This window comes from Physella acuta, unplaced genomic scaffold, assembly GCF_028476545.2.
Source record: "Physella acuta isolate Inbredline_101_S28 unplaced genomic scaffold, ASM2847654v3 ptg000058l, whole genome shotgun sequence".
Taxonomy (NCBI): domain Eukaryota; kingdom Metazoa; phylum Mollusca; class Gastropoda; family Physidae; genus Physella; species Physella acuta.
Window position 1 is genome coordinate 179340 of NW_026731578.1, and position 15017 is coordinate 194356.

Sequence of the window (15017 nt, forward strand, 5' to 3'; positions counted from 1 at the left end):
TATTTGTGTTTGCGTTGTATTTGCGTTTTTGTGTGTTTGGTTGTGGTTAGGGTTAATTCGAAATGTAATATATTCCCTAAACCTGAACACCAGTGCCGGGTATATGCTGATTACTAAACACACAAGTCATGGTCCTTTACAGATAGGTTTTTCAGAGAGACCAGTGCAGGGCCTGGCCGGCTAGTATATATATATATATATATATATATATATATATATATATATATATATATATATATATATATATATATATATATATATATACATATATATATATACATATATATATATATATACATATATATATATATATACATATATATATATATATACATATATATATATATATACATATATATATATATACATATATATATACATATATATATATACATATATATATACATATATATATACATATATATATACATATATATATACATATATATATACATATATATATACATATATATATATACATATATATATACATATATATATACATATATATATACATATATATATACATATACATATATATATATACATATATAAACTTTTACATATTTTGTGTACATAATTGACTGACTTAATCAACTGACATGACTGCATGTATAATGTATGTATATGTATATTCACAAAACCAGCATTAAAATGATTTACCCTTTTCCCTGCAGTGGTTGATAAAACATTACAGGTGAGATTGTTACTGTAATTAATGTTGAGAATAAAAACATTTTATTATTAATTTTTTTTTAAAAACATTAATGTTTTAACATGACTAACTTTTATAACTTCAAAAATTTAATAATAATGTTTATTCTCTAAGATGTTTGCTAGTTCACAATTTGATTTCTATGACTACAGCTATTGCTGGCTGATATGGCTAATCATGTTTAATCTCCAGCAGGGCCCCAACAGGTTGGAGAAACTGGTGGACATTGGTCAGCAGATGTTAACAAACTCTGACCCACACTCCAAGTGAAACAGCACACAAACACACACACAGGATTAGTTGAAATAAAATTTCTCCAATAGCCTCCTTAATGTGTTGGAACTGTACTGTCATTAGTATTGTCATGTGTGCTGTGTTCACATCTCTCACTGAAACAAATGTATAACATTAGCAGATTTACGTATCACTCAGCACACCAAACTTATAACACTAGCAGATTTATACCTCACTCAGCACACCAAACGTATAACACTGGCAGCTTTATATATCACTCAGCACACCAAAGGTTAACAGATTTATACATCACTCAGCACACCAAAGGTTAACAGATTTATACATCACTCAGCACACCAAATGTATAACACAGAAACAAAAGTAGATTTATACAAATGTTCTTTATTCATCCAGTATACAAATGTTGGTTTCAAGTGGAGAATGGGGCCAGAGCTAACCACAAATGAAATATTTATCTTTTACTAAATGGATTAACTCTCTTCTTAAATGGATCAGCTTAACATTCATAATAAAGCCATGCCTAAAATATTCTTGGCAAATTAAAAAAAAATAATCACTGGAATAATTTAATATTTCTATGGACATCATACATTTTTTAAATACTAAATATGAATAACAAAACTTTGAAAAACCTAACAACTAACATAACTAGTTAGGGTACATGGCTGTATGAGGAGTGTGGCACACAAAAAACTTGGGCTAATGAGTGTGTGAAGTGTGAATACATTGCCTTTTCTTGCTCCACTTTGAAACACAACATCTTTAAACTTAATTATAGAGAATAGAGATTTGACAAGCTCATACATGATAAAACTCAGAGTAAGGCAGACATAAGATTTAGACAATGGTACGTGTGTTGGCATTGGTAGGACTGGAGTCACGTCAGTGTGACTGGAGTCACGTCAGTGTGACTGGAGTCACGTCAGTGTGACTGGAGTCACGTCAGTGTGACTGGAGTCAAGTCAGTGTGACTGGAGTCACGTTAGGATAACTTGCATGTCCCTATAAAAACCCTGGACAGTAATATTAGGATAACTTGCATGTCCCTATAAAAACCCTGGACAGTTATATTAGGATAACTTGCATGTCCCTATAAAAACCCTGGACAGTAATATTAGGATAACTTGCATGTCCCTATAAAAACCCTGGACAGTAATATTAGGATAACTTGCATGTCCCTATAAAAACCCTGGACAGTAATATTAGGATAACTTGCATGTCCCTATAAAAACCCTGGACAGTAATGTTAGGATAACTAGCATTTCCCTATAAAAACCCTGGAGACAGTCATGTTAGGATAACTAGCAGGTCCCTATAAAAATCCTGAAGACAGTTTTGTTGAATCAAACATCCTGGAGTGTCAGTGGATCAGATATTGACTGACTTAATCAACTGACATGACTGCAGTCAGCTTGAGTTATGACTGAGATCACACTAAATCAACAGTACTGAGGTGTACCAACACAGTACCATATCCAGACATGTGCTAACAAACATGACGTGATATGTGCTAACAAAAAAAAACTCTAAAAACCCCTGTATCCTGTCTACCATGTCAAGTCTCAACAATAAAATCTAGTCCCACATTGTGCTTCACAAGGCCACCATGTTCTGCTCATTAAATAACAAAATATGTTCTGGTCAGCTCTCAATATTTACAGTGCATTTAATTCTTTGTCTCCCTAACATGTATTCAAAAGTAATGTACATGAATTATTAAAACGTTTTTATGTAAATCAAGTTATAAAAATAAATATTGCTTTCCCTCAGCTTTAAGTCCTAACAGTTCAGCTCAAATCATGAGGTGACTGAACAGAGAACTTCAGCTCAAATCATGAGGTGACTGGACAGAGAAGTTCAGCTCAAATCATGATGTGACTGGACACAGAAGTTCAGCTCAAATCATGAGGTGACTGAACAGAGAAGTTCAGGTCAAGTCATGAGGTGACTGAACAGAGAAGTTCAGGTCAAATCATGAGGTGACTGAACAGAGAAGTTCAGCTCAAATCATGAGGTGACTGGACAGAGTTGTACCAGTTCAGCTAAAATCATGAGATGACTGAACAGAGAAGTTCAGCTCAAATCATGAGGTGACTGAGCTGAACATGTCATGCAATACAGTGCAGGGTCAATTAGTGCAAGAAATCAAATCATGCGTTAACTTCCATTAGGTTTAAGAGAGAGAAAAATTTTAAAGTGTACCCCAATCAAAATACATGATCATAGAAATTAGAGATTTTTTTTTTTTTAAAAAAAAGGTGTTTTTAAAAAGTGTAGTGTTAAGCATATGTTGAAAGGCCATTTAAAGAACTAGCATAAGAGCTATGAGGTTGTGATGAAAGACGAAACAGTAGCCATTACACAGTTATATCTCACCACTAGCTAGAACAGAGCCTCAATGGTATTCACAGAGAGAGGATACATCTGCATTGTTCATGGACTACTACACTCATTTACATAGTTCATACATTTATAATATATTCACTGTATATTGGATGATTAGTAATTTAGTAGGGCTAATAGTAGGATGTTACACAATAAAACTTACAGCAGGTTAATGCTGCATCACAAGTTAGGTGAAGTTACATTCATGAAGCTAGCACTCAGCCTAAACTAGTTGTATTCTTAAACATTGATAGATTCAGGCAATCTTAAATCCAACTGGCTTATAAACAGCCATGCTGTTGATAGATTCAGGCAATTTTAAATCCAACTGGCTTATAAACAGCCATGCTGTTGATAGATTCAGGCAATTTTAAATCCAACTGGCTTATAAACAGCCATGCTGTTGATAGATTCAGGCAATTTTAAATCCAACTGGCTTATAAACAGCCATGCTGTTGATAGATTCAGGCAATTTTAAATCCAACTGGCTTATAAACAGCCATGCTGTTGATAGATTCAGGCAATTTTAAATCCAACTGGCTTATAAACAGCCATGCTGTTGATAGATTCAGGCAATTTTAAATCCAACTGGCTTATAAACAGCCATGCTGTTGATAGATTCAGGCAATTTTAAATCCAACTGGCTTATAGACAGCCATGCTTAAGGCCACGCTGGATGTGTGTGGAATGTGTGAAGTGTTGGATGGAAAGAAGAAAAGCCTATCAGAAAGTCTGTACCAGCTACAGCTGTTAACAGTGCTCTAGAGAGATTGAAGCTGCTCTTGCTGTGTGAAGGAATGTTAATTCATGGCAAATCTGCTATGTGCGCTCATCTTGACTGTGTTAAGAAGCATCTGATAAGTATCAGCTCTACAAAGATATGTCTTGATTAAAGATTCAATGATATGACATGAACAAAAGGTTGCCTCCATGGCATACATTTAGCACACTTTACATCAATATTCAAAGACAATATAAAAACTCAATGCCCCCCCCCCCCCCCAATTGACAACCATTCACACTAGAAAACAGCAAAATCACATGAACTAACCATTCACACCAGAAAACAGCAAAATCACATGAATTAACCATACACACCAGAAAATAGTAAGATCACATGATTTAACCTTTAACCATTCATTCAGAAATAGCACATCAGATGACTTAAACCATTCATAACAAAAAGTGTTTACCCTTTAACACATGGCATAAAAATTCTTGATGTTACATTTTGCATTTTAAATAATTTAAAATAATCTTTTAAACAATAAAGTAACCAAATTATAAACAACTCTATAGGTCTTGATAGACAATTTTCACAACATTGAGAAAGCAAACAAATCTATAAAATAGTGTAAACTGCATAAAAGGTTTTTAAAATATTGTAAAAAGCATTAGTAAACTAAAATTTTCAAGGATTAGCATTGGTGAAGTATGATTTGAACAAGGCATCTTTAAAATGTGTAAATAAAACAAGATGACTCACAACCCAGAGAAAACCTGTACAAGAGCTCAACTATCTATTGCCTTTGTTAGCCATGTATGTACAGCATAAAGAAACTCCTAGCAGATGGAGGCAGTCTGATTCAGATCTGATTGTGAAACTCATTTCAAATATTCTCATACAAACTTTGACAGATGATAAAAACTTTTGGATAAAAATTCAAACAGATAAAAATATCGGGGTAAAAATTCTGAGGGATGATAAAACTATTATCTCTAAGATGGAGGTTTATACAATGTTAATTTAATTGGATTAGTTGGGCACAGGAGAACAAAGCTAGAATTTAATCTTGATTAAAATCAATAAGGGGAGATTAATCTCGGAAATTAAAACCTATCAAAAAGCAAGCAAAAGCTATTAAAAACTGAACAATTTATTTCTCTGAATATTTGTTCATTTAGATATGGTATACTGAACTGAGACTATAAATAGAACACAACCATTTACGTTTTTAAAAAATGAGAAGCAAGTGAAAATAGTGTCATTGAAACACCAGTTGACACCATGGTGGTGTATGAAGGGGCAGCTGACACCATTAGTGTATGAAAGGACAGCTAACACCATATGATGCTGGCGTATGAAGGGGATGTGTATGGGTAAGTATGGACTATCTTACAATGAGGAACTCTGATAAATGCATTCTGTGAGAGTCTAGTTGTCAACCACTGGACACAAGACACCTGTAGACAGGGCCTGTACAGGCAGGGACAGGCTCTAATGTGGCGCACCTGACATCTTCCACTTTTAGCTGAGTTTACTAAGAATCATTTTAAAAGCTGACTGTGCAACTATTTCATAAAGCAGGCAGTCCTGTCAGTCTTGATGCAGGATTTCTTGTTTCAACAGCTGTAAGGATGCAATCTACTGCTTCCCTCTGCCATAGATTAGCATTCTGTGAATGTTTAAGTAATGAAGTGATGTCGTCTCAATCACTTGCATTATTTGTAAACATTTCTGACATTCCCATTAACAAGCAGGCATATCATTAGTGTTCAGCCATCAAGGACTCATCTTGTTTTTACTTAAAGGATCTTACTTCACAGATCCTGTGACTCTATGGACATGTACAGTGTGTAACCCTGCCTAGCAGAGGTGATGAGGCTTACAGCTCTGTCATGAGAGTGACCTTGCGCTCGACCTTCTTGTCGGACACCATCCAGGGAGAAATGTGAGAGTTGCTTGTGTTGTGAGCGCTGTCACTCCTTGACCGGTCTATTGTGATCACATGACTGACAGCTGTCATCTTGGCAGTAGATGACGTTCTTCTTGTCACAGGTTCTGTTCTTGTGAAAGATGTTTCCTACAGGTCAAAAGTAAAAAATTGTGTTCTTGTGAAAGATGTTTCCTACAGGTCAAAAGTAAAAAATTGTGTTCTTGTGAAAGATGTTTCCTACAGGTCAAAAGTAAAAAATTGTGTTCTTGTGAAAGATGTTTCCTACAGTTACAGTTTAAAAGTAAAAAATTGTGTTCTTGTGAAAGATGTTTCCTACATGTCAAAAGTTAAAAAATGTCCTCTTGTGAAAGATGTTTCCTACAGTTCAAAAGTAAAAAATTAACATGGAGTTATTTTGGTTTAGCTCTGTTTAAGCCTGTGTTTGTGTTGCTAGTTTTAAAAGGTGTGAGACTGGTTCTAAACACACCTGATGGCTAATGTAGTAAGACTGATTTCAAATTGATACATCTAAATAAAGGAGCATGTTTTTACAGAGGGTTTGTAAAGATCACCAGACTAGCAAGCTATTGTAAGCTTTACACAAAGATGAGATCACATTTGGACAAAGCAGTTGGCAATAAGCCAGTGATCCAACTACAGACATAAACAAATAGAACATATTATCAATAAGAGAAGCAAGCATGAGCGTTCCAACTAAGAGCTTGAGTAGAACAAGAAGAAGAAACTGTAAGGCCTGATGTGTGTGATGAGAATACTGTAGAATACTGAAAGATCTTGGCCACCAGACTGGTCCTACACCACAGCCAGGTTCACATGCAACATCATGCTGTTATTGTCACCTACAACATCCACATTAGTTCTGATACTTTTAATACTAGCTATACATTACAACATCAGATTTAAGACCATTTCTCATGGCCAGCACTTCACTAGAAGTAAGAAGTTTAAAATTGTCTCCCAAAAGCAAAAACAAAAAGATAATGAATGATGAGTAAGTTTAGGTGAACAAAATTGTTTTGATGAAGCTAATCCAATAACCAAGTCTATAATAAGCCATTTTCATTTAGGTGAGAAAAACTAAGTTTAAACAAACAATTTTATAATTAAAACCTCGCTAGGGAAATTAATTGTTTGACATGAGTTGTATTTTATCCACGTGTTGATGAAACAAATGGGCTTGGTAAAAAAAAAAACAAATCTCAATATAAATGCAAGAAGAACATGGCTTAGATAAACATTAACTTATGGCTGACTTCAGCAAGGCTATGGTTACAAACTTACAGTCATTAAGATAGTCAGATAGAATGATAATCACCACAAATTATATAAATATAAATTACATTGAAAAATATTAATTCATGCAAAAAGTGAATGTGACAATAGCGATATGTATAAAACATGCATAAAAGTACAAAACTGATGTTAACATGCACAGAATTGAAGACGTGTGAAAATGTAGAGAATGTGAGAGAAAGTGTGAATGAGTTTATAATGTGTGAGTGATACAAGGGGACAACAAACTGAGAAAGTGTTAGTCTCAAGCCATTGACTGCTGTGTTATCTAGTCAATACATAAAGCATGCAGTCCCTACAAGCCAAGCATGGCTGATGCTAGTAGAAAGCACCATAGCAAAGTTACATTGATTAGTTGGAGACATTAGATGCTGGGGAACTTACTACAACGGTCACTTTACTGCTGGCCTTTTTCTCACTGGACGAGCTGCTCGCCTGACCACTCTCTTCCTTTGGTGTGGGGGAGGGCGGTGGAGGTGGTGGGCGGGACTTTTTTAAACTCAGGTAAGGTTTAGCTGGTGGTTCTGAGGGAGTTTCTGACACCTTGGGTTTTGTGTCTGTGGCAGGTGGTAAAATCCCCCCTGATGAGTAGAACCTTGGTGCAGGGGTGGGGCCCACACTCTTCCTGTTGGCCTCACCCTCAGTGCTGGGGGTCACTTCTTTACCAGCAGGTGCGGGGGTGGGGCCGGTAGTCTTGGCTTCACTCTCAAGGTTGGTAGACTTGGTCAGTTCTTTAGGAGCAGGAGGAGCATCTTCTTCTTCTTCATCATCAGACAGGAATGGGTTGAGAGATTTTCTCTTAGGTTCTGTTTCTTTGTCTGGCTTCAGAAATGGATTAGTCTGGTTTTTCTCAGCCTTGAGCCGCAGGGAGTTGGACTTGGCTGAACTGAGCGGGGGCGGGTTGGAGGGGCGCTCAGGTAAAAATGGATTCAGTGAAACCTTCACAGGGGCACTTTTACGCTCAGCTGTGTTTTCATTTTTGTCCTGTTCATTCTTGGTGTGGTCAGCCTTATGAGCCGTGCTGGAGGAGTCCGAGGGGCGGGGTGGTGGATTAGGTCGAGTCAGTGTGATAACAGGCTTGTCTGACGTCGGGCTAGTACCATCAACATTAACTTTAGATTTGCGGGACGTGGGTGGGGACGGGGCTGGGGATGGTGCAGGAGATGGCGGAGCCCCTGGAGGGGATGAAGGCTGTTGAGGAGTGTCATCCTTTGTGTGGGACAATGTACAGGGCAGAAGTGAGATGGGGAAAGAAAAGAAAAATAAAATAAGTTGGTGACTTGACACCTACAACTGTTGGATACATTTCAGTGACACAAAAACTTTAATGTTCACTAACAATAGATTTCAGAAAACTAAGAACATCATAACCAAAACATTCATTAAATTACAACGTAGAAAGCATATAATATCTACTGAAGAAAATGTGTACAAAAACAATTGATATTTTAAAATTTGGAGGAGTGGGATACATTCATAGGCAACACAGGAAAAATATTTTCATTTCAGGACAGATGTTTAGATATGGAGTCAACAATCATATAAACAGTAATACTTTTATACCTAGCCTTTATCAGGCTTTAGTTAGTCAACTATCACATAAACAGTAATACTTTTATACCTAACTTTTACTCATGTTTTAGTTATTAAACATAAACATTTGAAGATTTCAGCAAAAAATCCACCACTCCCCAGGTTAACACTTGGCCAAGTTAATTTTGTGGTAGATACTGCAGTTAAAGGGATGCAATAAAGCTAGGTAAAGTAGGGGAAGCAATTATGGGGATGATAACCAATGACATTTAGTGAGCTCAAATTGAAATGAGTACAACAGCTAAAGGCTAAGCAAAATGTGAACACATAGACTACAGAAGAATACTGCCCCAAGATTAGAGAAGCTTGAATCAAACCCAAGCAAAAATTGCTGTGGTTAGCAGTCTAAAAGGTAATATCATTGGGGATCATTTTTTAAAAGAATTCTTTATAGTGTTGAAATTAGTACTGAATGCACTTATGTTAAGTAGTTTATTGTAATTTTCTTTGATTTTTATTTCTTTATTGTATGAAAAATTGAGCATTTAGGTATTTTTAAAATATGAATCATAAAAGGGAATCATTATAAACAATTTATAAACTAGATTAAAACTTATTTCATTGACTGAGTGTAAGAGGCAGAATTTGAAGCATACTTTCTAATATTGTGGGATGCTAAGCACAGAAATATGGTTCCACATGACACTGAAGGTTTATTGCAAAGATTAGTTTCTTTCATGGCAGTTTTATCTTATAGTTGATTTGATTTTTTCCACAAGTTTATGAAAGTTTTGCAATAAACCCTGACTAAAGACGGAGAGACTGAGCTAGAGGCACCTACCTGGTGAATGGCCAGCACTTTGTTGGGGAGTGAGGGCAGAAAGACATCGCTGCTCTGACTGGAGTTCCTGTGGCGCACATCAGACACATCAAAACTCTTGTTGTGACTGACCACTGGCTGCCGGCTGGACTTCCTGTCCATACTGTTGTATTCAGGCTGGGGGGCAGGGGACTTGCGGGATGGGGGGCGCTTCTCAGGTATGTATGGCTCATCAATGGCGGTGCTTCGACCCCTCCTGTCTATACTCCCAGTCTCATTGATAGATAAGCTGACTTTACTTCCCCGACTAGATGAGTTAGCCCTCTCAGCAGTTTTCTCTGTACTGAGGGTGGAGCTAGTTTTCCTAGATAAACTGTCATACCTACACAGGTGAAATATAAAGGTAAAAGTAGAGAGGAGATGGTTTACCTAGATAAGCTGTTATAACTACATCGGTGAACATCTGAACTACATAACATTAGCAAGAGAAATAAAACTGGTGAAGACTGTCCCAACTTACCCATTGTTAACTGAATGATTAGATGTCTTTGAAGACTGTCCCAACTTACCCATTGTTAACTGAATGATTAGATGTCTTTGAAGACTGTCCCAACTTACCCATTGTTAGCTGAATGATTAGATGTCTTTGAAGACTGTCCCAACTTACCCATTGTTAACTGAATGATTAGATGTCTTTGAAGACTGTCCCAACTTACCCATTGTTAACTAAATGATTAGATGTCTTTGAAGACTGTCCCAACTTACCCATTGTTAACTGAATGATTAGATGTCTTTGAAGACTGACGTTCTTTCCTAGGCCGTATGACTTCACTAGCAACACTAGAATCAAATGGATATTTATAGACATAACATCAGCTGTTACATGTCAACATTAAAATGTCCATGAAAAGTTAGTAGAAGCAAATTATCTCTTCAGCTCAATATACAAGAAATAATGAATGACTCAAGTGTTTTTTTATACCACTATTGTAAAGTGAATGGTAATTATTTGTATAGAATTGTTAGTTTAGCTTGAAATACACAAAGATCTAAATTTCAAGCTTTCAACTTACAGCTGAATATTAATATAGATAAAATGTAATTGAAAAAAAAAAAAACTAAAATATTTGAACCAAAAAACAAACACCAGCATGCAAGAAACTATTTTTAAAAAAAAACAACCTGAAAATAAAAGCAAAACTAACATGTGATTGCCAGCTGTTTGCCAAATGTATTATTAGAACACAGCATTCAATTAAATTTACATGAGCTACCCACTTGGTGCTAACTACTTACACAGCTAGAACAGCCTTTAATTGATTAAAATATAAAACATTATAGTTATTGATCTTAAATAAAATAGTTTATTTTGTCATGCAGCATAGGGGTAATTTAAATGAAAAATACTTTCTTTAAGGATATTAAAATGTAGAGCAAACTTTGTATCAAGTAAGATCAAACACAGACAACTTTGTGAGAAACTCTAGATGCTGTTGTTTTTAAAATTTACCAGAAAAATAGGAACTGCTGAATATTTCAAGCCATGCTAATATCATATTTCAATGACCTAATATTTAATTTAAATGGTGGCCATAATTCAATAGAAATACGTATATACTTATGAAGGATGAGGGTCAATAAAGGCTTGCTACAGGTGGTGTCTGGTTGTAGGAGATAAAAGAACTACCTGTGCTACAGAAGGTGGTGTCTGGTTGTAGGAGATAAAAGAACTACCTGTGCTACAGAAGGTGGTGTCTGGTTGTAGGAGATAAAAGAACTACCTGTGCTTCAGAAGGTGGTGTCTCATTGTAGGAGATAAAAGAACTACCTGTCATTGATACTACACAAGGTGGTGTCTGGTTGTAGGAGATAAAAGAACTACCTGTGCTACAGAAGGTGGTGTCTGGTTGTAGGAGATAAAAGAACTACCTGTACTACAGAAGGTGGTGTCTGGTTGTAGGAGATAAAAGAACTACCTGTGCTACAGAAGGTGGTGTCTGGTTGTAGGAGATAACAGAACTACCTGTCATTGATGCACTACAGAAGGTGGTGTCTGGTTGTAGGAGATGAAAGATCTACCTGTGCTACAGAAGGTGGTGTCTGGTTGTAGGAGATAAAAGAACTACCTGTGCTACAGAAGGTGGTGTCTGGTTGTAGGAGATTAAAGAACTACCTGTCATTGATACCATCTGCTTGACTCTCTACAGTGACTGAGAGATCTGGGCGTAAATTCTTCTCAACACACTCACTTTCCTCCTCGCTACTACTTTGACTGCAAGCAAGTGAGCAATTAGCAGGGGTAATATAAGCAAAAATAATCAGCTCAAACTCTATATTGAATACAACCTACTTTTACAGATTTGGTTAGTCAAGATGTTTTAAATAAATACTGCTATATCAATAGCACAATAAAGAATATTTTAATAATTCACTTAGGAACATGTGATAATTCTACTAAACTCAAATTGTAAATTTTTTTACTTCAAAAATTCACCACTAATTAACAAAACATTAATTATTTTTTTATTTGTAGCGAAATACTTTGATATTTTTGAAAACCTTAGCTGGAAGTAATTTTTTTCAGACATTCCTAAGTTGCATAATAATAAAAGAAGCCAAATATAAAAACCCAAAAAAAAAGGTAAAAAAACCAAAAGTGACCACTCGTTTTAAAAAAAGGATGAAGGATTGTGGGTAATAAAGGGGAAAAAAATTATTGATGAAATAATGGTATCTATCCAGATTTTTAAAATTCTAACTATTTTTAAGTAATTGGGTTAAATTGACGATTAAAATCTTTAGTGAATGACGTTTAATATGTTTGTATGAAGTGAAACGTTTGATTGCTGAGTGAAGTAAACGTTGAAAAATTAAATTCTTTGTCGTACCTTTCTTCATGTGATCTGTCAGAATCAGAATCTGAAAAGATAAAACAACAAACTTAATGGGGTGGCAGGTGTGTTGATTTTATCTTCAGACAAGGGTCATTGGAAACAAACTAAATATTGAACGTAAATTATAGTTTTCTTCAAATGTAGGATGATGAAAAGGTTCAGGTTATTTAATTATTAAAGCCAAGTTGCATAATTTAACATGCACTGAAAATGGGGAATGTGTTCCCAACATTTGTCTAGCAACATAGGGGAATGTGTTCCCATTTATCTAGCAACATGTACCAAACAAGCAACTATCATAGGGGAATGTGTTCCTAACATTTGTCTAACAACATAGGGGAATGTGTTCCCAACATTTGTCTAGCAACATATACCAAACAAGCAACTATCATAGGGGAATGTGTTCCCATTTATCTAGCAACATATACCAAACAAGCAACTATCATAGGGGAACGTGTTCCCAACATTTGTCTAGCAACATAGGGGAATGTGTTCCCAACATTTGTCTAGCAACATAGGGGAATGTATTCCCAACATTTGTCTAGCAACATAGAGGAATGTGTTCCCAACATTTGTCTAGCAACATGTACCAAACAAGCAACTATCGTAGGGGAATGTGTTCCCAACATTTGTCTAGCAACATAGGGGACAATGTGTTCCCAATATTTGTCTAGCAACATGTACCAAACAAGTATCTATCATAGGGGAATGTGTTCCCAACATTTGTCTAGCAACATAGGGGAATGTGTTCCCAACATTTGTCTAGCAACATAGGGGAATGTATTCCCAACATTCATATAGCAACATATACCAAACAAGCAACTATCGTAGGGGAATGTGTTCCCAACATTTGTCTAGCAACATAGGGGAATGTGTTCCCAACATTTGTCTAGCAACATAGGGGAATGTATTCCCAACATTTGTCTAGCAACATAGGGGAATGTATTCCCAACATTCATATAGCAAACATGTACCAAACAAGCATCTATCATAGGAGAATCTTAGATCAGGTAGTGTGCAGCATAGGTTTGTCTAATTTGAGATGAGAAATTGGCAACTAAGTATGGCAACATTGACTTTTTCCCAGGCTACAAAATAAACTATTTCAGCCTTCTGGTTGGTTAAAATTATTTTTAGTCGAGGAAACATTAGTAAATTAAAGCTTTCTAATGTTAGCAAACCTACTGAGGATGTACTATATGACAACATTGATACCATTAATGTTAACAAAACTCTCATTGTACTACTAGTGCATGGATACTATTTGCAGAAAACAACAAACCAGAGGTAAAATATTTAGTAGCCACAGGTTTAGACAGACAGTAGACACAAGTTTGAATAGACAGGCAATGGCTACAAGGTGAGATAACAGGAAGTAGCCAGATTTTGACAAGCAATAACAACAGGTCAGGCAAAAAGAAGCCACTTAACAGAAAAGATTCACACACAAACTTGCACTGAAATTGTGTACAGTAGTAAACAGATAATGAGAATACATTTTAAAATGTAATGTTTAATGTAAAGTGTATATGTTAAGAAAAAAGAATTATTCAAAGAGTAAAGGATTGTTTGGTTACGAAGAAGAATAAAGTTTACAGTAGAAATAATTATTACAAGAATAAAATAACTGTTTACAGAAAAATAGTTTCTACAGGGAAAAAAAAGAATTGTTTACAGAACAAATAATTGTTTACAGACAAGAATTGTTTACAGACAAAAGAATAGTTACTCAGAAAGTTACTGAGAAATTAGCCGACATAAAGCTGAAAAGAAAAGTCTACAAAACGGATGTAAACAATGTTTTTGAAGACAATTTTTAACAGCGTTTAAATTTAAACAACAATCATGCAAACATTCTCCTTAGACATCCCAACAAATGTTTGGACATGCAGCATTCAAGCAAAGGTAAAAATAACTAGACCTTCTAGACATAGAAGCTTGTTTAAACTCTCTGAAATTCAACCAGAGAAAGTATTAGTCAGATAAATGTGTACCAAGCTATGACGCTATAGAGAGACATCCAGAACCTATAGAAATTTTGGATATTCTACAAATACTCTCTCAAGTTATAGCCCTCAGTGATGCTATGTAATTAGAAAGTGGCCATTAGATCTCCTATGTAATTAGACAGTAGCTCTTAGTGTTCTTATGTCATTAGAAAGTGGCCTTTAGTGATCTTATGTAATTAGACAGTAGCCTTGAAATAGGAGGTAATGGAGCATAGTAGCCCTGAAGATTAATTAAACTAGACTGGTCTAATGTTTTAAAAACAGCTAATTAATGTTTTAAAAACAGCTAATTAGTGTTTTGTGCTCATTGGAAACACCAAGAATATTGTTAGTAGTTGTTAAAGGAAAATATCAAATTTAGTTGAAAATAATGCTGTGCCCCTACATCTAGAAGCAGAGCTTTTGAGAGATTAAATATAAAAATCTAGAAGCGAG

The 15017-nt window shown here is 35.5% G+C and overlaps 2 protein-coding genes across 15 annotated transcripts in view; one reads left to right on the forward strand and one right to left on the reverse strand.

The window, feature by feature from the left end:
- Positions 1-1041, forward strand: part of LOC131947818 (uncharacterized) — a 33571-nt gene extending 32530 nt beyond the window's left edge. For 4 of the 6 annotated variants that reach the window (XM_059309171.1, XM_059309197.1, XM_059309157.1 and 1 more), the window contains 2 exons: positions 678-697; positions 908-1041. In XM_059309171.1, the coding sequence (XP_059165154.1) occupies positions 678-697; positions 908-985 (98 nt within the window). In that variant the 3' untranslated portion in view covers positions 986-1041. The remainder of the gene's footprint in view (positions 1-677; positions 698-907) is intronic. The other 2 variants (XM_059309188.1, XM_059309181.1) reach the window with 1 other exon arrangement.
- The window catches only part of LOC131947774 (band 4.1-like protein 5), a 28287-nt gene continuing 14300 nt past the window's right edge, over positions 1031-15017 (reverse strand). For 3 of the 9 annotated variants that reach the window (XM_059309120.1, XM_059309086.1, XM_059309078.1), the window contains 6 exons: positions 12568-12598; positions 11853-11951; positions 10445-10519; positions 9701-10061; positions 7711-8535; positions 2993-6159 (listed from right to left, as the gene is read on the reverse strand). In XM_059309120.1, the coding sequence (XP_059165103.1) occupies positions 5962-6159; positions 7711-8535; positions 9701-10061; positions 10445-10519; positions 11853-11951; positions 12568-12598 (1589 nt within the window). In that variant the 3' untranslated portion in view covers positions 2993-5961. Of the gene's footprint in view, positions 1105-2992; positions 6391-7710; positions 8536-9700; positions 10062-10444; positions 10520-11852; positions 11952-12567; positions 12599-15017 lie in introns of those variants that run through there. The other 6 variants (XM_059309138.1, XM_059309113.1, XM_059309096.1 and 3 more) reach the window with 4 other exon arrangements.